Genomic DNA, 26,088 nt, shown 5'->3' on the forward strand with positions numbered 1-26,088 from the left:
GAAGAAAAAGAGAGGAGAGAATGACATATTTTGAAAATTTATCAACAGTTAAGAACAATTCAGTCATTTAAGTTTTATCAGTTGGAGTTAAGGTTTAAAAGGTAAATAAGGAATGTACAAGTTTTTGAAAGTTCTAAGGTATAAACAAATAGTTTCCCAGATGTACAAAGTATATGAAAGTAATTAGCGCTAATAATAATAATAATAATATAACACATGAAACTAGTGTGGGTCCAATCCATTTGTGTCTATCTTTACATCATAGAGGTCCTAAGGCTACGCGATCCCCAAAAAAGATTGAACAAAATAGTTATAGGCGGGAGCAGTGATAACAGCTGAAGGCTGAATTAAAAGACTTATTGCTTTCCCTTTTAATTAGTGGATAAAATAATTAAATAATAAAATATTTAAAGGTATAGTGATATATCCACTTTCAGCTTCAGCCATCAAATAGCCTAAAACAATTTATATTCATTAAAAGACAAAGCAATAAAAGCCTTTCAACTAATTCAGCTTTTATCAAACGGCTCCTTCATTTCAAGCTTACCATAAGGTTCAAAGTATCGACATGTATCGGCCTATATTGGCCGATATGTATCGTTCTGAGACCCATCCGATATGCCCCTACAGTGAGTGTATTGGGGGGTCTAACGGTTCAAGGGATAGAGGAGCCCTAAATTGGCCCCCCCGAACTGGTTGCATAAAAAAAAGCATCAAAAAATAGTATCGATTTGCCTGATACACCCCTACCGGCGTATCAAACGTATCGATATTTTGAACCTTGAGCATAACTCTTTGTCATATATTGAAGTCTGAAGACCTAACATCTTAGTTAGGTGTGATGTGTAGGATTCAAGGGCTGAGGTTAAAACATAAGATGTTAGGGTTAATCTCGAACAACGAGATCGCCCAAATTGGAATCTTCATAGATGAAGGGGTAAAATGGGGAATTTTGTAACAAAATTTTCTAAGCGTGTTCTAAGGTGTCCGAAAAGGGGAATGATGGGGTTTGATGGCCTCAAGGAGTGTGTCAGAGTGAGAAATTGTGATTTGGAGTGTGTTGAGCAGTGGGGGTCGTTGAATCGGGATTTTTCTTAATGAAAGGGTAAAATGGTAATTTGGTCTAAGAATGGAGGAGAGTTTATTCGGGTATCTAAGAAGGTGATGACGCAATCTAGGTGTATCAGAGGGTGTACCACAATGCAGATCTTGAAATGGGAGAGTAGCGGCCAATGAGTGCCCTCAATTTGGAATCTTTATAGATGAGGGATAAAATGCTAATTTTAAGGCTTGAGGTTCAATGGATCGATGATCGAGATGTTTTGATGGGGTTTGGAGGTGTCAGATGATGTGTGATGATGGATCTTGAATTTGGGGCATACCGGGTGATGAGGATGGTCCATTTGGAATCTTTTTAAGCTAAGGGTAAAATGTTCATTTTAGGGTCTGAAATGTGATGAATCATCGATCGGGAGGTTTTGATGGGGTTTGGAGGTATTAGGTGATGTGTGATGATGGATCTTGAATTTGGGGCGTATCGGGCGATGATGATGGTTTATTTAGAATCTTTTTAAGCCAAGGGTAAAATGGTCATTTTAGGGTCTAAAATGTGATGGATCATCGACCGAGAGGTTTTGACGGGGTTTGGAGGTGTCAGCTGATGTGTGATGATGGATGTTAAATTTGGGGCATATCAGCGATGAGAATGGTTCATTTGGAATCTTTTTGGATGAAGGGCAAAATGGGTATTTTGAGGTATGATGTTGGGTGGATGGTTGATCGGGAGGTTTTGATGGGGTTTGGAGGTGTCATGATGTGTGATGATGGATCTTGAATTTGGGGCATATCGGGCAATGAAGATGGTTCATTTGGAATCTTTTTAAGCCAAGGGTAAAATGGTCATTTTAGGATCTGAAATGAGATAGATCATCGATCGGGAGGTTTTGATTGGGTTTGGAGGTGTTAGATGATGTGTGATGGTGGATCTTGAATTTGGGGCGTATTGGGTGATGGGGATTGTTCAATTGGAATCTTTTTAAGCCAAGGGTAAAATTGTCATTTTTGGGTTTGAAATGTGATGGATCATCGACCAGGAGGTTTTGATGGGGTTTGGAGGTGTCAGATGGTGTGTGATGATGGATCTTGAATTTGGGGCATATCAGGTGATGAGGATGGTTTATTTGTAATCTTTTTGGATGAAGGGAAAAATGGGTATTTTGAGGTCTGATTTTGGGTGGATGGTTGATCAGGAAGTTAGTGGAGGTCTCAGGGTCTTGGATGGAGTATCTCAATGAAGATCTCAGATTAGGAGAGTGGTGGCTAATGAGGATCATCGATTTGGAATCTTTTTGGAATATGAGAAGTGAGTTAGAAAGGGGACCGAGCAAAAATTAGGTGCTTACATATACCAAACACCCCTTAGTTATTTGAACAAGAAGAGTATCCAATGATATCACCTCACCTCCACGCTTGAAAACAAAAATTGAAAATTAACTTGAGCAGTGAGAAACATTGAATGTGTACCCTTTACTGTTCCAACTGTACTAAAGTTTATGGGTGTATTGAACAATAAAAACTCCTAAGGTTGTGTTTGATTGCATTGCAATTTTATTTGCATTAGTATAAATGCATGGGAGTGCAAATATAAAAATGCAAATTCTTGTTTAATTTTGTTTTGGATTTTACTTTATTCTGTTTCATGTCTTAATTTACTTCATTTGTTTTGCAATGAAACAAAATAAGCTAAAATTTGAAACAAAAATAAGTCAGAATTTACACTCAAATCATTTGCACTGCCATGATTTTGCATCAGTGTAAATTTATTTGCATTACAACCAAACACAGCCTAAACAATTGAACTTTGGTGACTGATGAGGATGGATTTGGCCCTCCAATGACATCATGACACATGGCATCTTGGAACAACTAATTGACACATAGACACCGCCTAAGCAATGACTTGGAGTCCTAGATCGTGGTTTCTCTTCGCCCAAACCTCGCGACCTGCCTTCACCACCAACCTGGTGACCTCGACCACAACTCAGGTCAGCTAGAAGCACCTCATATAGGGCCGACTTGCAGCACCTCGTCACTGGCCGAAGTGACATCGACACAAGGAGCGACCTCCCTCGAGGGCGTGTCGGCCTGACAGAGGTCTAAGTGGCGACATGCGAGACATGCTCGCCGACAAATTTGCCATGCATATCCCGACACTCCCACAATTCTTGGAAGCTGGCCCACGTACCAAATGTTTCGGAGGGTGGTCAACGTGCATGATGTTTACCTCTAAGGATTTCGAACCGGTTAGGCACGATCTCTCAGAAATCTCGGATGCGGTGTGTGACGCCCACACTGAACAATGCCTATATAAAGGCACCAACCCCAAAGACCCAGGGGGGAGAAAAAAAAGAGAGGTACGCGTGATTACTCTACTCTCTAGCACTCAAGCTCTCAAGCATTCAGCTCGCATTTACAACATACTTACTGACTTAAGCATCGGAGTGACCTCGCCAGGTTAGCTACCCTAGGTTTTCTGATAAATTGTTTTGCGGATCGATCCAGCTCGCTATCCACCTGGAGTCCGAATCGCCCTCCAGCTAGGAGTAGTCAGATCGCGTGCCATCAATTGGCACCGTTTGTGGGAAACGCTACAAGAAGCCAAGTTTTCACCTTCTAAAAGGCTAAGTCCTCTTCTTCCAAAAAGCTAAGATCTCACCTTTTAAAAACTAAAGTTCTCACTTTCTAATTTCCATTTTTTATGAACTCAAAGGTACTTTTGAGCAGCATCAACACCGAGAACGAATACCGATTACTAGGGGGCAAAAACATTTATGATGAACCTAGAGAACTCCCCTTTGACAAGCAGACAAGTTCAGGCCAAACTCAGCATCCCCAGTGCCCTAGATAAATACACCGCTACTGTATGTGAATGCCCCTCCCCCCGCGGTAGAGCCATCAGTGGTTCCCGCCGGGATTGAAGCGTAGCAGTTCTATGAGATGAAGCATGAATTTCCATATCTGAGCATGGGAGAAGCCCGATGTAAACAACAACAAAACATCCTCAACTCATCCTCAACAGCAGTCAACTAGGATGAGGCCTCATCAGCCCTGTTTCGCAAGGTCGCCTCTATAAGATGAGCTCTTCGTGGCTTCCGCGGGAGTTGGTGGCCAACGGATTGCATGGACACCCTTGCAGGTCGAGCCTTCCAAGGCTTCCGTGCGAGTTAGTGACCTAAAGTTAGTAGTGCTGCCCCCATATGTCGAGCTCCCAGTGGCTTCTTGTAGGAGTGGATGACCGGCGTCACTAACGAGGCTGATGGAGTGCAGTCATGGCCCTGAACTGCCGACTCACACCGACAACAACATTATGCCCTCGCAAGGGGGGCAGAACATGTACGTTGTGGTCTCGCAAGCACTCACCCAAGAAGATAATCCCACGGGATGACGTAGAAACAGCCATATGAGAAGTTACTACAGAATGACCACTCGCTTAGGAGGAAAGGTCAGGTCACACGTCGGCTAAATAAGGATAAGGAGAGTGGACCGCGAGTCGCTCCCAGAGCCCTAGAGCTAAGGTGCCAAGTTGATAAAAGACCTCGGCACCACATGAGACCCAGTCGCCTCTTCGGCATGGGCAAATACAAAAATAGCTTGTGCGCAGGTAGGACGGGCACATACCCTACAATGTCTATTCACTTCGAAGTACATTGAGATCGGGTTATTCCTATTAGAGCCTAGCTCGTCAGCCCGACACTTTGTTAGTAATCCACAATTATCCACGTCAGCTCGGACATATACCTAGTCGTCTCTTTGGCATGGGCAAAATAAAAAAATAATTCGCGTTTAGCCTCATCGGTGTGCATACAGTTTGGCACTTCGGGGTAATCCACACTTAGAAAACTTTTACGCAATGGAGTGGAGGAAAAAATACAACACCTATTCGGCATACCAGTTCGGCAGCATGACAAACACAAATTTGGTTGATCTCTTCACAATCAACCTCTACCTCGGTTTTAGGTTGCGCATCGAACTCACTGGCTACTCTTTTGAGAACCAATTCGAGTGACACTGCGTCGAAGTCTACCTAGGTGGAGCGACCTAATAAAGTAGTCACATAGTTAGAACCTCCCTTGAGGACAGCATGGTAAGCTTCGCTCTCGAGGTAATGGTCAGATTGTAGAACCCCTTGACGGTTGCATCCCTAATAAGGTAGATGTCCTCGGGGTACCTGCTTCACCTCTCCTCGAGAGGATGAGTTCGCTCTCGTGCCCCAAGAATCAAAACAGCGAGGTCCTGTGTAAGGTAGCAAACACTCGAACTATTCCGATTTGAGAAGTAAATCAGACCAACGCTTGCGACTACGAACTGATCGAATTAGTCATTTTTGGGCCAAAAGGAACAATCTCTCCCTTCATCGAGCTACTCTCAGCTCGGGAGTGGGGGGCAATTGATGAGGGCAGATTTGGCCCTCCAATGACATCATGACACATGGCATCTTGGAACAGCTAATTGACACATAGACACCTCCTAAGCAATGACTTGGAGTCCCAGGTCATAGTTTCTCTTCGCCCAAACCTGGTGACATGCCTTCACCGCCAACCTAGCGACCTCGACCACAACTCAAGTCGGCTAGAAGCACCTCGTCCAGGGCCGACCTGCAGCACCTCGTCATTGGCCGAAGTGACCTCCCTCAAGGGCGTGCCGGCCTGACTGAGGTCCAGGTGCCGACCTGCGAGACGTGCTCGCCAACAAATTTGGCATGCATATCCCAACACTCCCACGATTCTTACAAGTTGGCCCACGTACCAAATGTTTCGAAGGGTGGTCAATGTGCATGATGTTTACCTCCAAGGATTTTGGACCAGTTAGGCACGATCTCTCGGAAATCTTGGATGTGGTGCGTGAAGCCCACATTGAACAATGCCTATATAAAGGCACCAACCCCAAAGACCCAGGGGGGATAAAAAAAAAGAGAGGTACGCGTGATTAATCTACTCTCTAGCACTCAAGCTCTCAAGCATTCAGCTCGCATTTATAACATACTTACTGACTTAAGCATCGGAACGACCTCGCCGGATTAGCTACCCCGGGTTCTCTGATAGATTGTTTTGCAGATCGATCTAACTCGCCGTCCATCCGGATCGCCCTCCGACTAGGAATAATCAAATCGTACACCATCAGTGACCATAACAAAAACTGTCCATATGCGCCAAAACCTATATTTGAGTTGGAAAAAGATAAACACACATATATATATTTGCATTAGACTTGTTTATGGGCCGCGTTCGGGTTTAAAATATATATATATATATATATATATATATATATATATATATATATATATATATATATATATATATTTTCATTAAAAAAGAGTGGGTTTCGAAAATACGCCCGATACAGGACGTATCTATCGAAGATCGAAATTTTGAACCTTAATTAAAAGAGTTATTACTTCAAGTAATTTTGTTAACTGTACAAGTAATTTTGGATGGGTTGAAGTTCAGCGTCCCAAACCTATCCAATTGCCAGCCTAGCAAGGTTTTTTCTTTTCGCTAAAGACAGCCTAGAATTTGGCATGCACTACTCATGGCATTATAGAGTTACTGCTATACCGGAAGGTTAATACGTCAAACTTGTCTGAGTTATTTTCTGTAATGTTCAAAGACCTTATGCTAATCACTGCAACCAGCCAACCACCCAACTTGTTTTAGTTTCTTGAAAATTATTGCATTGGGCTTATTTTGTTGTTCATTTCTTTTATACAACATAGATCTGAGCTGAGTACTCTCAATTCGATCAAGAACAGAACAGAATCTTCTCTGCATATATATATATATATATATATATATATATATATATATATATATATATATTAAAACTTTATTGCATTTCAACACAAGTCAAGGTACAGCTGGCCGGAGAACAGATTTATACCAGACAAGACGACGATGAAACTAACATCCGGCATAAAGTTTTGGATCAGATAACCTTGGCGTGGGGACTGCGACAAGAGGTGTGGCCTTCTTTAGCACAATCCCAAACTTCTCAGTAAGTTGGAGCTTTGCTCCCTCCGGCAATTCCCAGTCGAACGAATGCAACAGCGATGCCAATGCATACATAACCATCCTCTCTGCCATTGCCATCCCTGCACATATCCTCCTCCCGGAACCAAACGGGATGTAGCTCAAATCCTTGCCGGTGTAATCCCATTTCCCATCAATCAAGAACCTCTCGGGATCAAACGTCAAGGGTTTGTCCCACAACACAGGGTCTCTATGGATTGCCCACGCATTGACGAAGACTCTGGCGCCCTTGGGGACCATGTAACCCCCAACAGCGCACGAAGAGCTTGGGCAATGGGGGATAAACAGTGGCAGAGCCGGGTGTAAACGGAGCACTTCTTTCATAACTGCTTGCAAGTAGTGTAGCTTGGGAAGGTGAGACTCTTCGACTATGTTGTCTTTACCCACCACTCTCTCCAGTTCTTCTTGGGCTTTCCTCATCGTCTCTGGTTTGTTCATCAGTTCGGCTATTGCCCACTCTACCGTGTTTGAAGTCGTATCCGTCCCACCAATCACCATGTCCTGTTCAGTCAAGGAAATGATTGATCAGTCTGATTACAAATATAAATGACCAACAGAACAGAGTTATCTTCAAAGTGGTGAAATATTGGTAGGGATGAACTGGATATCATTTTAAATCTAGCTAGATTAATTAAGTAAAACCATACCATGAGTAAGGCCTTGACTTGATTCATTGTGAGGGAGTTCTTAGCATCTCCTTGGTCCTTGAGATTCAATAGGAACTGCAGAAAGTCATGGCTCTCCTCTCTACCTTTTTCGTCCATGATATTCAGCCGTTTATGAATCATGGAATCAAACATTCGATCAAACTGCGAGGCCAGAACCTTCATCTTCCTCTCCACGCCTTGCAGATCGAAGCGGGCCAGAATAGGAAAAAATTCGGAAACATTGGGCATACCCAGTAGCGCTGTCATCTCGCCAATGGCTTGTCGGAACTCTGCGCCGAGACGAGACCGCTCCTCCCCCTTGATCGTATCGCCCCACAGCATGCTCGTGATCAGATTGAGCACGGTCAAGAACATCTGCTCCCCAATATTCACCTGGGAGCCAGTCCTGGAATACAGGTATTCCACGGTCCGGCGAACCTCCCGCTGACGAAGGCCATAGACGGCGTCAAGAGTGGCAGTGCCGAGCATCTCACGCACGCACACCTTACGCAGCAATCGCCACTCTGGACCATATGGAGTCCATACAATATCAAGGCCCCCATACGTAGCCGCCCGGCCTGCAGCCGGTACGTCACGGTTGGCAAAGGTGGTGTCGTGGTCCTTGAGCACTTCCTTAGCCAACGACGGTGAGGTAATCACAATGCCCAACTTCTTACCTAGCTGCAATTTCGTGATGGGGCCATAGGTCCGAGCCAGCTCGGCGAAATAGACGTGGAGTTCCGGGTGAAGGGAAAGGAGGTTTCCGACCAGGGGCAGGCCTCGTGGGCCGGGCGGCAACGGGAGGTCTGCTTTACTTGATTTCCTGGTTAACCATGCGTACCAGGAGATGGAAAGGACTACCAAGGAAAGTGTGAGCACTGCTCGGGCGTATTCATCTCTGCGGTTGCTCACTTGCCACCACCACCGCAACGCATCAGGAACAGGAAGGGAGCCCATAAGATGAGAGTTCAGTGTGTGGGTTGGGCGGCAAAGGGAGACCGAAGAAATAAGGTAACTCTGCCAAAGATGAAGAAGCAAATTTATACAGAAGTTTTTTTTTTTTTTTTGTGGTAAGCAAAATAGAAAATACAGAAGATAAATTAAAAATAAAAAAGAATATTATAAGTTGAAAAAGGGAAAATCTCAGTCCAGGTACACGAAGGGGTGCGAGAAATTGCCACGTTATATTTTATTAAATCGGATTTCCTCCTCACACCCCTTGCAACTTTTTTTGACAGAACACCCCTTGCAACTTGGATTGCTAAAATCTCCCATCTCAATGAAAACATACAAATATGAATATCTTCCTCTCGTGTGGTGGAAAAATGCTATAGGACCATGATGGGGGTTGATTTTAGCACTTTGGACATGTCGCACCCATCTCCGTCTCCTTGACCCCATCTCGGTTGGGGAACCTGTGGACGCCCCAAAGAATATCAGGTCGGCATAATAAATATTTATTTTTAAGATATAATATAAGCACATAGTCAAGACTATATATGTTGTTTATCATTTATCAATTAAAAAGGAAGTCAGACTATATATTTGTTTGATTTGAAAAAAGAGAAAACAAGAGTTTTTTTTTTCTCTATTTTGTTTGGTTTGAAATAGGAGGGAATACTCTATCAGAAGCATGGTAGAAAGGTTCATCAATCTGAGGCCCAAAGACATAATTTTTCTCAACCCAAACAAGGAATATGTGTTTTGGCAATTTGCCAATTTCCACAAGTGTATTTATCATCCATCCACTTGAAAAATCCTTGTCAAAGAACCCATATTGACTGTCCAACCTTGGATTTGAAATTTGAATGTCATTCAATTTTATTTCGTATGACAATGAAAATTAAAACAAGGATCTATTTCGAAACAAAAAGGGTTTAGGCTGCTTATTTTGCGCACATAATATCTTTAAGATGATATGATAACATATAAAATACAACTGATTACGCCTTAAAAAAAATAATACAACTGATTACTAACAAAATTTAATGAAATACTTTGTCGGAATTTTTGAAAAGTTCCATCACAGAGGAAGGTTCAAAATCATAAAAATTTTCAAAATTAAAACGTTTTAATTAATGTCAATTAAAAAAGGGAAAATTCCCGATAGGTATCTTGTACTTTAGGCCGAGTGTCAATTCAGTGCCCAAATTTTAAAACGTGACAATCTAGTACCCAGACTTTCGAAATGTGACAATTTAATACCTACCATTAATGGATCGTAAGTTATGTATATCACGTGACCTCATACATGATTTTAAGACTTTTAAAAATGTCAAAATTACGCTTAGACACAGTTCATCATCTTCTTTCTCAAGAAAATGAAGATCAGGTTTCGGGAACCCAAATCTCTTGATGGAGGTGAAGCCTCCATCCACCAACCGAGGAATGAACGTATGGCTTTCTCAAGAAAATGAACATCCAGCTGTCTTTGCCGCACCACGGGAATTTTCCCTTAATAAACATGCTCATCGCAGATTCTCCTAACCGTGTGCGCTGGCTAGAGCAAGTCGAACATGAAATCAGGAAAGGAGCCATCTTGTCTAATTGATTTCTAGATGCAAGAGGTCGTGAAGGAAATTGACACTGTTTGAAGCCGGGGAATCTTCTCTGCCGCGGCATACCAATGACGTCGAGATTAGCGGGCATATTTTTGACTTCCTATTCGCCGTGTAGGACACTTCGACGTCATCGTTGCTCTGGGTTGTGATGATCTTAGACTCACATCCGAATGTACTCATGAAGATCCGAGCAGAGGTTTCTAGTATCTAGTTTCCGGAATTTGACACACTCATAACGGTGGAGCAATTGACGGAGATGAAATCGCCTCCTTCTTTCGTTGGTTAAAGGCTTTACACCTCCTCTCGAATTTCACCTGAGCACCTTCGTCTCTCTATCCAGTCTTCACAATCGTTGTTTTCTCTTCTAAACAGTCTGATGTAGGTGCATTTGGCTGGCCTATACGAGGTTGACGCGTGTCAAACCGGAGGGCGCTAGTCTGGGCATACCATGGGGACACTTAGGGCTACCAGGTGCAGACCAGAAGGACCCAGTCACAGGGCGCCGTGTGGCTTTGGCAGAAGATCTCGCCAAGCCCTCGTACGGCTCGCATCTGGACCATCCGAGCCCAACTACTTCCAGTCAACTCCGGCTATAAATGCAAAGCCCCCCATGAGGTAGAGGATTCGAAACTTGAGCAATCTCTAAGCATAATCTCTCTGGAGAACTTAAGTGCTATTTGAGACCTGGTTTGGACCCTTTGACTCTAGACCTTTAGTTCACCTTTAGTTTACCCGAGGCCTCTGACACTTCACATCAGAGAGATTTGAGGTCTCCTTTGGACCCCTTGCACATTACACTTTGTACCAGCCTTCGGCTCCTACAGCATCCAAAGAGACCTTCCACCTCGGGCGTAGTCCTCGGCCTCGGCCTCCCCTCTTCGGACCTTCGAAGCCCTCGGCCATTTTCGTCGAAGCTTGGGAGCGAAATTACTTTGTTGTCCTTGACAAATCCGAGCATCAACAATTCACGCGGACTGGTGGGTAGTGGCTGGTGTGTCTGAAAGCGCATTATTAAACACTCCGGAACACTAGTTTAAACATTTATAATTTTTACCGTTTTTCAAACAACTACTAGCGTAGTAAATGGGTGAGAATGGGTCGTATCCACAGGGAAGCAAGTGAAAAACTAATATATACTTAGATCTGGACAAGAGAATGTAATCGGGAATGGTAGAAAATACGAAAATAAAATCTATTATTACTGAAATTAAATGTTTCAAATTTAAACAATAAAATAAATAAAAATTAGAATTTAATAAAGTATGAGAATCAACAAAGGAAATAAAAATCCTCTACCTCGTGGGGGGCTTTGCATTTATAGCCGGAGTTAACTGGAAGTAGTTGGGCTCGGATGGTCCAGATGCGAGCCGTACGAGGGCTTGGCGAGATCTTCTGCCAAAGCCACACGGTGCCCTGTGACTGGGTCCGTCTGGTCTGCGCTTGGTAGCCCTAAGTGTCCCCATGGTATGCCCAGGCTAGCGCCCTCCGGTTTGACACGCATCAACCTCGTACAGGCCAGCCAAATGCTCCTACCTCAGACTGTTTAGAAGAGAAAACAACGATTGTGGAGACTGGATAGAGAGACGGAGATGCTCAGGTGAAATTTGAGAGGAGGTGTAAAGCCTTTAACCAATGAAAGAAGAAGGAGGCAATTTCATCTCCGTCAACTGCTCCACCGTTATGAGTGTGTGGACTAGTGGGTAGTGGCTGGTGTGTCTGAAAGTGCGTCGTTAAACACTCCGGAACACTAGTTTAAACATTTATAATTTTTACCATTTTTCAAACAACTACTAGCGTAGTAAATGGGTGAGAACGGGTCGTATCCACAGGGAAGCAAGTGAAAAACTAATATATACTTAGATCCGGACAAGAGAATGCAAGCGGGAATGGTAGAAAATACAAAAATAAAATCTATTATTACTGAAATTAAATGTTTCAAATTTAAACAATACAATAAATAAAAAGCAGAATTTAAAAAAGTATGAGAATCAACAAAGGAAATAAAAGAAATAACTAAAAAAAATGATCCAAAATCTGGATCTGGTGGCAGTAGCTGCAGATTGGCCAGACAGCTTGCAGAAACCCCTCCTAACAAGAACAGGGCGTTCGTCCTTTCTACAACCCTCGAACCCCTCGAGACACCTTTGCCTTGAACTGAACGAATTCAGATCTGTAAAACGGAGAAATGAACAAGAATTAAACTAAAAGATTGCATAAATAAAAATAACAAAAAAGAAAATAAAGAAAAGAAAAGAATGGTTGATCAGATCCAGTGGCGGTAGTTGCAAAATGGTTGAACAGCTTGCAGGAACCCCTCCTGACAAGATCTAGATGTCCTCCCCTTCTACAACCCTTAAACTCCTTAAGAAACCTTAGCCTTGTTAAATAGGTGAATTGACCAACCCTTTCTCCATGGCCTCTGGGGTCCTTTTTATAGAGAAGGGTGGATATATAATTAGGAATTAGAGAGAAAGAGGGGGGCGCAGCTGGGTTTTTGCAAAAATATAGGTGCCCTAGGGTTTAGAATGGAGGGTTAGTATTGTTTTAAGGTGATCCTATGGATGAAAATAAAAGGAGAAGGCACCTAATATTATGTAGGGCTGAGATTTGGGCGCCTAGAAATGGAGGGTGTAGATTAGAACATCTAGGGTTGAAAGGTTAAGGTTAAAAGAATAGGTGGTGCCCTAGATTGAATGGTTAGGATATAAGATGGAAGGAATGACTGAGATTTAATGGTGGGGAGTTGAATTATGAGGATTAGAAGTTAGGTGGCTCCTAGGGTTAGAATGCTAAAAAGAGAGTGCCCTAAAATGGATGGTGGAGATTAGATGGGATGGAAGGTGAGGATTTAGTAGTTAGGGGTGGCTAGGTTTTGCTAAGAGTGAAAAGAATGGTTTAAAAGGCGCCCTAGGGTTTGCTAAGGCGTGGGGAGCATGCTAATACAGTAGGAGGGGCGCCAAACTGGGTTTAGCAGCTAGGAGGCACCCTCCTGCTTTCAGTTTTTCACAAAAACACCCCCTCTCAGCTGGACTTCACACCAACTTCCCAAAATCTGCATTTCAGCCATGAAAACTTCCCAGTTTTGCACAGAATTTGCATAAGGACCCTCAGAGGTCACAACATTGAAATTAACTAGGAAAATGACACAATTTGACTACTCTAAGGTCGAAAATACCCCTAAATTGATGCACAACTGTCTGGCCCTTGCAGGTACTATAGATGTCAGGTTCAGTTTTGTTAAAAGGAGTGATAATCAAGTAGCTCACGAAATAGCGCAAAGAGGACTTCGGGGTTGAGAGTTGTGGATTGATGCTTACCCAGTTTGGGTCATGGAACCCCTTTTTTGAAGATTTCTTCTGTCTCTTTTCTGCTCCAAAAAATATTCTCAAGAGCATAGGCATTGGCCTCCAACCACCAAAGTTTTTCCATATAAAGAAAAACCTTGGTATTTGAAAATCCAATTTTTAAATTTGAAATTCGATATAATCAAATTGAATTTGGATAATTCGAATATTTAATTGGTCGAATTCGGATATCCTATTTATACCGAATAGCTAATCGGATTCGAATTTGGATATGACCTTATTCGATTTGATAAATATCCGAATTCAACCGATTATTTAATTCCTATATATAATATATAAAATTTTTAAATGTTTTATAAAATGTATATATACAATAATTATATTGTATAAATAATTTATATATTTATATACTTTATATAAATAAATTATTTATTTTTAATTAGTCATATTCGAATCGAATCGAATCGAATATTTGAATATTTAATCGGATTCGAATTCAAATATTAATTTTCACTATCCGTCAGATATTAAATCAAATTCGGATATCGAATTTTTCAATCTGATTCGAATTCAGATATTGCCTGATTCAATTCAAATTCGATCCATTTACACCCTAAGCCCTCCCTTCCAAAATAAGTGAGGAGCCACCACCTATGGCTATAAGTCAATCCCCTAAAGACTGTTACTCATAGTACATTGTACAAATGTGATATATCCAATGCACCACTGTGGTGTGAGGAAAGCTTTCGAGGGGAAAGTCCGATCTCTAGATCGACTATTTGCTAATCTCACCTACCAACAAAAGACCTAACACTCTCCCAACATAATTTGGCACTGCACATCTCAGCACGAGGGTAGGACTCACCATGGCCATGTATGAGATATGTGGTGTTAGATTATGTTTGGAAGGTGTTGGAATGTCTTTTTGTTGTAGGTGATCCGAACTCTTGTTTCCCTGATAACTACACTGCATAGCAGTTCTTGTTCATCCCATGACTCCCATGATAACAAAAACAAAGAGACCAAATCAGCCCCCCACAACATCCCACAGCACATCCCCGCCATGTATTGGGAACATCTCCTGATGATAATCCCATAAATCATAATGTCATCATTGGGAGATGCTCTCATTACACGGCGGAGATGTGCTATGGGACATTGTGGGGGGAAATCTCGTGGGGGGTTGATTTGAACTAAAAAACAAAGGTGTCTAACCTGCTTGTAAGAGATTTCTTCCTCACAAAATTGATCTTTACACCATCCTCACAATACTTCTTTCATAAAATATCTTCCCATGAATAAAAGAAATTCCATCTGGGTCATGCCCCACTGCACATCTCAATCGTGTATTGGAAACATCTCCAGATGACAAATATGGGAGATATTCTACAATGCATAATAAATTTTTATTTTTAAGACATAATATAAGCGCATAGTCAAGACTATATATGTTGTTTATCATTTATCAATTAAAAAGGAAGTCAGACTATATATTTGTTTGATTTGAAAAAAGAGAAAACAGGAGTTTTTTTTCTCTATTTTGTTTGGTTTGAAATAGGAGGGAATACTCTATCAGAAGCGTGGTAGAAAGGCATATCAATGTGAGACCCAAAGGCATAATTTTTCTCAACCCAAACAAGGAATATGTGTTCTGGCAATTTGCCAATTTCCACAAGTGTATTTATCATCCATCCACATGAAAAAACCTTGTCAAGGAACCCATATTGACTGTCCAACCTTGGTTTTGAAATTTGAATGTCATTGAATTTCGTTTTGTATGACAATAAAAATTAAAACAAGGATGTATTTCGAAACAAAAAGGGTTTAGTCCGCTTGTTTTGCGCACATATTTGTAATATCTTTAAGATGATAACATGTAAAATACAGTTGATGTATTTTAAGCTCAGGCCAGGCTTGAGGTTAATGAACAAACCCACTCTAAAATCATAATTGTATATACTTGTATATATAGTTGGGCTGGGTTCGGGTTAATTACAGTTGATGTAATAAGCCATGTCTATATTTTTTAAGTAAAAGTCATGTAAAGGTATGGTACCAAACTGATAATCAAACCAATCAATCAATTCATTTGAATTCACATAATTGTTAAAGTGTTTTAAATACGGAGTTTTATCATAGAAATTAACCAAAGAAAACAAAACAGACAAACCAAAAACTGTCTACTTTTTGGGATATTTTTCTTGAGGGAGGTTTGACCTTTTTATTTTTTACTTTTTTATTGGAGAAAAATGAGAAGATCTCTCTAGAATACCAGAATAGAAATAAAAAGCAAACATGAGGTTTGACCTTTTTATTTTTGGGATATTGTCTATAAGCTTCATTGATGGGTCAGGCCCACCAAACTGAGAAAACAGCCAAGCAGTGCCAACAGGTTCACAGCCATTGTAACTTTTTGGGATATTTTTCTTGAGGGAGGTTTGACCTTTTTACTTGCCATATTTTCCCTAATGTAATTACATTTGTTTATAAGAAAATGAAAGAAGAAAGATACCTTTCATGGCTAACTTCATTGAACATAAAGCCTGATTTGCTTTCCAATCCATTCAAGGCAGGTCTTCTTAAATCAATTAAGTCAAGAACAGATTTTGGATTTACGGAAAAACATGATCACAATTTCAACTACAATCAATAATTCTTTAAGATGGTATGGGATATTTTTTTTTTCTGATAGATAATATCAAGTCCTTCAGGAATTGAAGCAAGATGATCATGTATGCCTTCTTTACAGCTTGTTGGAATATCTTGAATAAGCTCAGGGAGGATTACCATCAGTTTTCTCTTCAGATTGTTAATCATATTAGCAAGTGGATTCTCGAGATAGACTTGTTCCCAGGGCCATATCTTATGAAAGTTGCTAATATATGACATTGTGGTGGATTAGGGAAGCATGAAACAGATAATCTTTTAAAAATAGAATGGATATATAAGATACTAAAGAGAAAATAAAAATGAACCTCAGGCCCTTATTGCTCTATCTAGTATTGGATTTCATTTGATGCCTTTGGACATTCACGTTAGTTTTATTTGATACTTTTTATTAAATTTTATATTTAAGGTATTAATTCTCATTAACATTCTTATTAAGTCTTATATTTAAGGTATTATTCTTTATTAGAATATCTTTATTTTTGAATTTGATACCTCTCCAATTTTGAGGACAAAAAATATAATTTGAATTACTACATTTCTTGTTCAAATTATAAATCTCCATGAATGCTTTCAGGGGGAAATTTATGACACTGAGAAGACATGGTACCTGAAATGCTTTGACCAATCATAAATCTCCATGGATTTTAATGAAAACTCACCTAATTGATTACCACGTTTATGATCCTGCTTGATTGGTTGAAAGTGTATCATATATTTCCGACTTCGTAGTCAAACCCATAATTGGAATTGGCCATTCTGGTTCTAACTGCTTGGTTGGGTGGAAATAGAATCCCATTCTCATTCCTGGTGGAATGACACCCCTCATTTAAGGGAATGGTTATTCCCTCCCCTCGGAATGAAATCTCATTCCAACTGATTCCAATTCCTGTCTGAACCAAATAGATTATGAGAATAGACCATTCTGATTTGGACTCCAATTTTGATTTCAGCTGCATGCCAAACAAACCCTAAATAAGACCTATTCTAACACTGCAAATGACTCTACCGTGCATTTTATTTGCTCTTTTTTCAAGCTTTGGCTCTTTTAGTGATCTAAGCATTGTTTTGAGTATGTTCGTTTGTAGTCCATTTGATTAAAAGCTTTCTTGATCCACTTGAACACATTGCCTGCAAAGACTACTTGATCCGCTTTGAGCACTCAACTACTATAAAAAATTGATTTAACATACGAATATGACAAGGTGTGCTTATTATCATCAGAACACATACGAATAGGACCTTAAAAGTTAACAAACCCAAGCCCAACTCCAAGATGCAAATTTCGGGCTCAGGTTCGATCCAACTAAGGTCAAGTCCAACTTTACCACCTAGTCCCAACTAGAAAGGGCTTCATCTCTGTTTGGACCAAGCCGGGCTTAGGTAGGTTGGTCAGGCAGGCTCGAGTTTGATCGGGCTTAGGTTGAACTATGTTAGGCTCGGGCTACTTGAGCCTTCAACCCAAGCCTAATCCAAATTTAGATCAAGATAAAATTTTTTTGGACTAGGCCTAGCCCAAAACGAAAAAAAAAAAAAAAAACATAAGCCTAACCCATATAATAGCTCAGGTTGGGTTGGATCAGGTTTAGGTAGGGCGGGTTGGGCCTGCCCAAATTGTACCCCTAAACATAGACTAGGTGGCAAGGTGTAGGGCTATACTCACTTCTAGAATCCAACTTGGGCCAATTGGGTTCGTTTCCATAACAAAATTCAAAGGAGCCTATATCTCCAACAAGTAAAAACTTTGCTCACATATAACATCCAGTTGCACATTAGCAATATCTCTGGTACATACATGTTAAATTCATGAGGAGATGTTCCCAATATGCAGCTGAGTTCCAATGCTTCTAGAGTGTGCAAAATTTTTACTTTTAGAAAATCCCGTTTCAATTTAAAGCCCAAATCTCCTATAAGCATAAACTCTATTCACGTAGCATCCAACCATACATTAAAAATATCTACCATATATGTATGTTAAATTCATGAGAGATGTATTCCGAATTTCCGATGCTTGTAGAATTCTACGTGCCCTACATGTGATGAGATTTGCTGCAAGCAAAATGTCTACCCACCCTTTGGACGGATTAAGGCTAAATTTGAGAATGCTTAAAAATAAGTGTTTATTCCAATAGTCCAAGACCACACCAATAAATGCTTATTTGCATTTTGAAAATAAGTCCAAATAATGCTTATTCAATAAGTGATTATTTCCTATCGACCTGTCTTGGCTCGCCATGTAATTTTGAAAATACTTTTACTGTCCCTGTTTCACCAAACATTGTTAGCCAAAGAGCAATATTAGCCAAACACTTTTTTTGTAGAAATCATTTGGCAGGGTTGTTTTCGTCATTCTCGGAAAACAGCTATATATTAGCCAAACAGAATCTGCAACCGATTAAACCGAAAAGAAGAAGAAAATGGCATTACCGATCCAATCTCCATGTTTTGCGAAGAAACCCTCACCTTCTCTTCTGTACCCATCTCCTTGCTTTCCCGCCAGAGTCAGGCTAACTGTAAGGGCAGAGGCATCACAGAACAAGAGTTTAACTGAATCAACTCCTGAGCAGGCCTCCATTTTAGCTGCTTCCAAGAAAGCAAACACAACCGGACTTGGGTTCGGCTCGTCTACTTTGGATAAGACGAAGGAGAAGGAGGGAGCAAACGATACTTCCAGTACTGCCAAGAAGAAGAAGAAGAACAAGAAAGGTAGAGAAAGGACATCGTCAATAATTCGTCGATCCCCACTAGAGAAGCCCGCTTTTCTTTCCCAGCAGGGAGAAGCACAGTCCCAAGAGCAGAGAAAGAACGAAAGCGCTTTCCTTCTCACTTGGTTGGGTCTCGGCTCTCTAATTCTCATTGAGGGTATCGTTCTTGCTGCATCAGGTATAATTACTTATCTGATTTGCTTAATTCTGAGTCCCCGCATGCTATCTGTCGATTGTCATGTAGCTGTAGGAGCTGTACCACTGCAATTAATTTTGAGATAATCGTCACATGAAATTTAGGAAGCTATGGGTCGTTATTTTGTTCTGAAGGACCAGGATCCTTTTCTTTTCTTTTCCTTTTCTTATTAAGGACCAAGATCATTTCTAATAGAGAAGTTGTTGGAATGGTGATTATAATGGAAGAAAGAGGGAAATGTAGGTCGGAGCCTCGGAGGGCAGAATTAGGCACTTAAGGATTAACAGAGAGATGGATACCTGCTTACTCAATTACCCAACCAGATGTGCCCAAAAAAGGTGTCTTCTCTTTTAGATATAGCTCTACATCACTGTCAACTAGGGTCAGTGTGTCTTTTGCACATGCAAGATAAATATTAGCATCTGTCATGCAAATAACCTCTCTGCAATTTAACAGCTACTCTGTCATTTAGGGGTAATGCCAAATAACCAATAAAATTTTCCATCTTCAGAAATTGCATAGACATTTATGGTAATGTAGAACAAAATAACCCATTTCACTGTCATTGGTATACGTCATCCATATGGAAGCTCTAAAATGGCTTGATAGAAGCATATCCTTCCTTTATTTGGGTCAACATGGAATGCACTCTCTAACATTTTGGATCTCTTTGAGTTACATTTCTTGTACCCATCTACTGCGAGAGCGGAGATTCTCTGGAGATTTACAAGGGAAATAATGATTTGAAGTATTTCAAACAGAATTGAAGGTTCTTCCAAGACAGGAACTGAAGCCATACACCATTGTTGATCTAGCTACCATATGAGAAGCACATGGAGATAGAAGAATTTAAAAAAGATTTTCTGTCAATTCCATGTTAAGGGGTTGTGAATCAGTGTCAAGTCTTTTTCCATCTGAGGGCACCAAGAAAGCAACATTGGAAGCCAGCTGCCCTTCCCCAAAGAGGACTGACTAAGACAAGCTTTTGGGTAATCCAGGGTCATCAGACATTAGGGCATCATCTAGATATGAAAATGGAAGGGTAAGAAATAAGAAAAATACAGAAAAAGAAGAAAGAAAGAAAAGAAAAGAAAGGAAAGGAAAAGAAAAAGAAAGAGAAAGAAAAAAAAAGAGAAAATAAAGAAAAGGGAAGGAAAGAGAAGGGGAAAGAAAAATGAGATCCTCCTTCCACTTCTTCCTCTTCCCCCTCCTTCCTACTCACCCCCTTCCTCTTAAGGAGACTTACGCCTCCTTGTGTTCAGGAGGCTTACGCTTCTTACGTTCTAAACTATGCTTCACACCTCTAGGTAGTAGAATGCCCTGCATCATACCTCCATGTTCTAAAACATTGCTCATAGAAAAGCTAAATCTTTGGCATCCAGGCAGAGCTGCTTGATGAAAAAATCTGTACCAAGATCAGCTAGTACACTGGAAAATAGTCTAGCTAGAGATATAACTGGATAAGCTATTGAACTGTGGTTCCTTGGCTCCTACTCAAAGAGAATGGAGTTGCATTTCCTCTTTATTTATTTATGTATTATTAAGACATCTCATTTATCTCGTTACTGACAAAATGGCTTCTGCATGTAAACATGTGGAGTTGAATGTAAAAGAGTCACACAATAGTTTGGAATTAAGTTCCTCTTATCATTCATCAAGTGTTTTTGAGATTATACAAAGCCTTATAAAGATGGCATGCAAGAACCATGTAATCTAGGTGGCACTTCATAAATTCCTGCTTATGAAGATCTACAAATGGAAATTTGGAGAACAGATCAATCACATGCAGTTTACTGTTGATTGAACTTGACATGACACAGTGGAAGTTTCTATTGTGTTAGAAGCTTTGTTTTTCTCATAGTGTCCATCTAGCATGTTACTTGACTTTATTGAACTGTGTCTTGTCTCTGATCTACATACTAAGTTGTTACAGTGAATCATGCTTACCTGGTTGCCTGCTGCCAGTGCTTTTATATCTGGGATATGAGGATGACTAATGCTCATAAACCAAACCAATATGACAAGAAGAAAATAAAGCAGCAATGAAATATTTCATGACAAGTATAAATTGTGCTAGGAAAGTAATATATGGAGAAGGACAGGGACATTTCAATCAACGAAATGCTGGAACTAGTCAGAACCATTAATGGGGTGAAGTTGCTTCGTAAAATCCTAAGGTGGTAGGATTTGGGCAGGAGCATTTGATCTCAAGTATTCACTTTGAGTATTATTAGTAGCCTACATTATTCAAATTGTAATGCTCTGAATATGGATTTTTTTAAGCTTTCGCATATTAAGTGTATGTAATGACTGAAGGTTGTTCTGGACTACTGACAGTGCTTGTTCCATTTAACTGTCATTACTAGATCTTATTTGATTTACTAGTGTATATTACTTGGGGATCATTTCTTAATAGTTAAGCAATGTACATACTTGACTCATCACATACTCCTAGACTGTGCAATTAATAATGATACAACTACCAATGCATTATAGTTTCAACTCTCTAGAATATTCTTTCTAGAACCAAGTTAAGTTTAACTAGAGAGGTCTAGAAAATGCATGAATCCTCAATAGCTAGCTGTTTGTTGTAACATCCCTCTTTGGTCTGGAGTTAAGACTATGCAGGACAAGGTTATGCCTCAAATTAGGGATCATTAGTTTAAATTCAGGATCATTCGAATTACACAACTATAATGATTCTAGCTGTACTTAAATGATAGCCCATATTGCTAAATTGCTACCTATCATCTATTGATCAAACTAACAAACAATAATGTACATTTATTCAAAATCATTATGGCTGTGAGCCACATTTGATTTTGATTAATCCTACAAATGATGATAAGTAACTGGGGATGATAGATTATGATAGCAAAGCCTTAAGTAAATGCAGTTCTTAGTAGGCTTTACACTATTTGTTCAGTTTGAAGTTACACCTGATAAGTAACCTGATCTAGTGACCTATATACATTCTTTTTAACATGAAATGTACCATTTAGTTTGTTGTCAGATGATAATCCTTTTTGCCCTCGCTACTTGGACAGGCTTCCTGCCAGAGGAATGGGATAAGTTCTTTGTGAAGTATCTGTATCCATCATTCACCCCAACAGTCTTCTTGTTTGTTGGTGGAACAGTCGCATATGGAGTGTTGAAGTACCTGCAAAGTGAGAAAACGAAACGCTAAGCAAAAGCATGAAGATGGTCGAAGTTTCTGTTCAGCAACTATTTAATCGAGGCAGGGTTTTGGATGTTTTGTTAAGCAGTTTTTTACTTGTAGGATTGGTACAGATGTATATTCTATGATAATACGAGCTACATTAAATGAGAAAAGTGCACAGGGTGAGACAACAATTGGGTTTAGTCTACATCTTGTGAAGTGGTTTTGGTACTTTCCATAGATGTGAGCCATATATGCACCTCAAACATTTAGCTGGTGAAGAAAATGAAACACACATTAGTATAAGAACATGTGATCAGATAAGTATGAAAACTAAAGAGGAGAGCTGTGGAAGATAGAAATTTCAGAAGCACATAGAGATTAAATGGGCACATTGGCAGCATCAGCTATTTGTGTTGAACCTGAATTTATGTTGAGAATTCCATTCATAATGCTTGTATTTGTGTGACATAAAGTTAATAATTCCTACTGCTTGCTTGTACAGATCCAAAGTACCGAGGAAGGAAAGAAAGGAAAATGGGCTCTTTTTTTTTGGTCTCATTTAATTATTATTCGTTAAACAAGGTTACAGCAGTTGCTGTCCTGGTGATTATCTTGTTCCCACGGACCACTAAGAAGTTGAGGAAGGAAAGTTGCAGTCTTGATGCTGAGCTCCATATCTATTTCGGAAAGTTGTCTCAAAACCTCATACGGCCCCATTGCAAAGCTCCAACCGACAAACGAAAGTTAGTTTCATATTAAGATCATCTTGACTTGGAAAGAAGGTTCTCTGATGGAAACGAAGTATATTTATAGATCGGGTCCCCAATTGTGGTAGATAAAATTTTTGTAACCATGGTCAATGTGACGATTGATGATGGAGCTAATTGCATAGCCAGGGCGTTGGAATTGCTGGAAGGGAAATCTCCTTTGGAATTTGCTTGCATTCAATTAGAAACCTCCCTGAACCAAACTTGAAGCTCATTTCACTTTTTTAAACCTGGTTCAAAGGGGTCGGTTTAAGGCTTGTCTACCCCTGAACTGGGTTAAACCCCAAAACACCCCCTGTAAGGGCATACTGGGAAGCCTATACAATATTGACATAGAGAATCTGCCTTAGTTGACCTTGGTGGAAACGGCCTTGGAACCAAACTTGCATTGAAAAAAGCCTATACAATATTGACATAGAGAATCTGCCTTTTTTGTATTAAGCAGTGGGTCTCATGGTAAAATCACTTTTACTTTTAGGTAAACCTTACCCATCTTCCAAGTGGATAAGTAACTTCCCTAGTTAGGAGAAACTTTTATAAAACATAATGGGATTATTTTGCCTATTTTAATACTAAATTTTAGTAGGTAAAAATGTTATTCTGTTACTTACCCAGGAATCTTGAAAATCCAAAGGACATGGATAAGTGAATTTATCCAGGAAACATTTACATGAATAAGTGCACTTACTCCATTAACTTGTAAAGTTGTAAATAAACAAGGCTTAAGTCATAGTGATTTGACCTTATTTGTTTCAATTTAATATTTATGTATAATAAGTAATTTAAAAAGTAATATTTACAACAAATTAAATTATAATGGTAGGTTTTGAACTAGATTATTATTATTATTATTATTATTATTACTGAAAATCAAGCCCTTGAAGAACAAATTCCATTCTTTTAGCGGAGTTGGTGATGATTTTGCATTTGTTTCTCACCCCTACTGTACAGTTGTTCTAGCTAGGGTGTAATCCAATAAACTTTCGTTGTGAGTTGGCTGAAGGAGTTGAATAAAAGGAGATAGGAAAGGGGCCGCATTCAAGATTCTTTGTTGTTTACTCTCCCTAGTTTGTCCTTAACATGTAGGCTCTGATTATCGTTCTGATCATGTTTATCACCAGTTTGTCTTAACATGTTGCCTCCTGAGTAGACCCTAAAACCAACCCTTGAACCAATCTTGATAGGGTAGGTTTCAATTCCAAAAGATTGGAACCAACCCTTACAAGGTAGATTTTAGGTTCTATCTTGGAACAACTGAATCAGCCCATGTTCACCCTTAATTTTATGATACAAGTTTCAGATTCTTCCAACAAGGCACACCATATGCATGTTATGGGTGTTCCCATGACAAGTATAGAAGATGTTCCCAAAAGATAAGGAAGATGTTCTGTGAAACATGCTTTATGGGCCCGTGTTTATCCTGTACCTGTTGTTAACCCGATTAACTGTGCATGAGTAGGGTTCTTTTGACACCATTACTGGTTCTATGTAAAACATTTTGTGTTGATCAGTACAAATTGAGATGAATCAATTCATCTAAAACGATTAGAATTCACCCCTAGAAGAAGAAACTTTAACTTTGACATTTCAATTAGCAATCAATGATCAGTCCTTCAACTATAAACAACGTGAAAAAATCATCAATGTAAAAGTCAGTCGGTCGATTTAAAAGGAAGCGTGGCAAAGAAAACCATTGATTGATCAAGACGTACTGAGACATGAGAGGTGACACGAATTAAAGCCGAAAACCACACATTAGATTCCAAGGACATACTTCATAGTTCATACATGAATTTTTAAAAGCAAATGCATGAGCCAATGGGCGTGCTTACTTAGAGACAGGATCTGCTCTCACAAATGGGCGCCTCACATGTACATCTACCGTGTATTGAGAACATCTCCCATGAATAATAATTAATAAATGCAGAAAATGTTCTCAATACATTATAGGATGTACGTGTGAGGAACAAATCCTGTTTCACTTCCTTATTCTTGATTGGAGCACACCATCAAATCCGACCTTAAGGTGCACAAAAAAAAAAAATAATAATAATAATAAGTTAATAACTTTAACATTTCGATAAAAGAAAAAACAACTAGAACCCATGTTTTAATCGGTGGTTATTGACATGCACACATGTATGTTATAGGTCGTCTTAGATTCAAGATAAGGGAATGACCTTTTTGTTGGTCGAATAATATAATCTATTTTTTTTTTGTTACATGAGGCTACACAACCGGGATAGTTCATCCTCCAAACCCAAAACCCTCTAACCCTGGTGATCAAAACAACATTTGATCCCAAGTTTCAGCTAGAACCAGTTGGAGACCTTACAAAAACAGAGTGAATCGCACTTCTATTATTACTAGCAAACCCTAAACCCTTTAATGTTGGTGATCAAAGCAAAATTCCATCCAGAAGTATTATTAGCAAATGTGTATATATTTTATTGCATGTAGTAAATTTGGACGTTGATGTTGATGGTAATAATATGTTTAATTTTAATTTTCATTTTTATCATATTTATTTTTTATTTAATATGATGAATATATAATATTAGAGATATATTCAAATGTTTTCTACAAATTTATGTATTTTTTATAATTTATTATGTTTTATATATATATATTTTAATTTTTATTATTTAATAATAACATCATGAGTTGACCCATTTGATGGAATGATTGAATTGTTTATCTTTCTCCTATCCTGAAAATGAATGTAATAATTGATGCAACCGGTTCTGGTCATGTACCGACTTTTTTTATTTCTTTGCTAAGTACCTCGTCATTTGACCTGCTCCGAGGAGAGGATGGTGGAGCTCCCTAGTGGCGAACTGCCTGGGGGAGAGCTATACCAAGCTCTCTGATGGTGAGCTACCTTGGTGGACTCGTCATTTGACCTGCTCCTAGACGACCTGCGACTCAGAGGATGGTGGAGCTCCCTAGTGTAACGCAACCCGACTGCCCTCTACATGAGGTGATCTCCTCT

At 39.7% G+C, this 26,088-nt stretch overlaps 2 protein-coding genes across 2 annotated transcripts; one reads left to right on the top strand and one right to left on the bottom strand.

The window, feature by feature from the left end:
* Positions 1 to 6,860: 6,860 nt before the first annotated feature.
* LOC104611511 (flavonoid 3'-monooxygenase CYP75B137-like) lies at positions 6,861 to 8,799 on the bottom strand. Its single transcript, XM_010278590.3, has 2 exons — positions 7,733 to 8,799; positions 6,861 to 7,586 (listed from the first exon to the last, which is right to left on the bottom strand). Exons 1-2 carry the CDS (start codon positions 8,687 to 8,689, stop codon positions 6,957 to 6,959), a joined length of 1,587 nt encoding a protein of 528 aa, XP_010276892.2. The 5' UTR covers positions 8,690 to 8,799; the 3' UTR covers positions 6,861 to 6,956.
* A 9,846-nt stretch (positions 8,800 to 18,645) lies between these two features.
* Positions 18,646 to 22,802, top strand: LPA2 (low psii accumulation2). Its single transcript, XM_010278582.3, has 2 exons — positions 18,646 to 19,148; positions 22,214 to 22,802. The coding sequence occupies exons 1-2, from the start codon at positions 18,683 to 18,685 to the stop codon at positions 22,351 to 22,353; spliced, it is 606 nt and encodes a 201-aa protein (XP_010276884.1). The 5' UTR covers positions 18,646 to 18,682; the 3' UTR covers positions 22,354 to 22,802.
* Positions 22,803 to 26,088: the final 3,286 nt, after the last annotated feature.

The sequence above is a fragment of the Nelumbo nucifera genome, chromosome 4 (assembly GCF_055504915.1).
Source record: "Nelumbo nucifera cultivar China Antique chromosome 4, China Antique-T2T, whole genome shotgun sequence".
NCBI lineage: Eukaryota > Viridiplantae > Streptophyta > Magnoliopsida > Proteales > Nelumbonaceae > Nelumbo > Nelumbo nucifera.

Bases quoted from the DNA above. Each gene is read 5' to 3' on its own strand.
- LOC104611511 (XM_010278590.3), bottom strand. From the start codon at position 8,689: ATGGGCTCCCTTCCTGTTCCTGATGCGTTGCGGTGGTGGTGGCAAGTG. The intron at 7,587-7,732 runs GTATGGTTTTAC...TTGACTGAACAG, and splicing joins AAGTCAAGGCCTTACTCATG to GACATGGTGATTGGTGGGAC.
- LPA2 (XM_010278582.3), top strand. From the start codon at position 18,683: ATGGCATTACCGATCCAATCTCCATGTTTTGCGAAGAAACCCTCACCT. The intron at 19,149-22,213 runs GTATAATTACTT...CTACTTGGACAG, and splicing joins TATCGTTCTTGCTGCATCAG to GCTTCCTGCCAGAGGAATGG.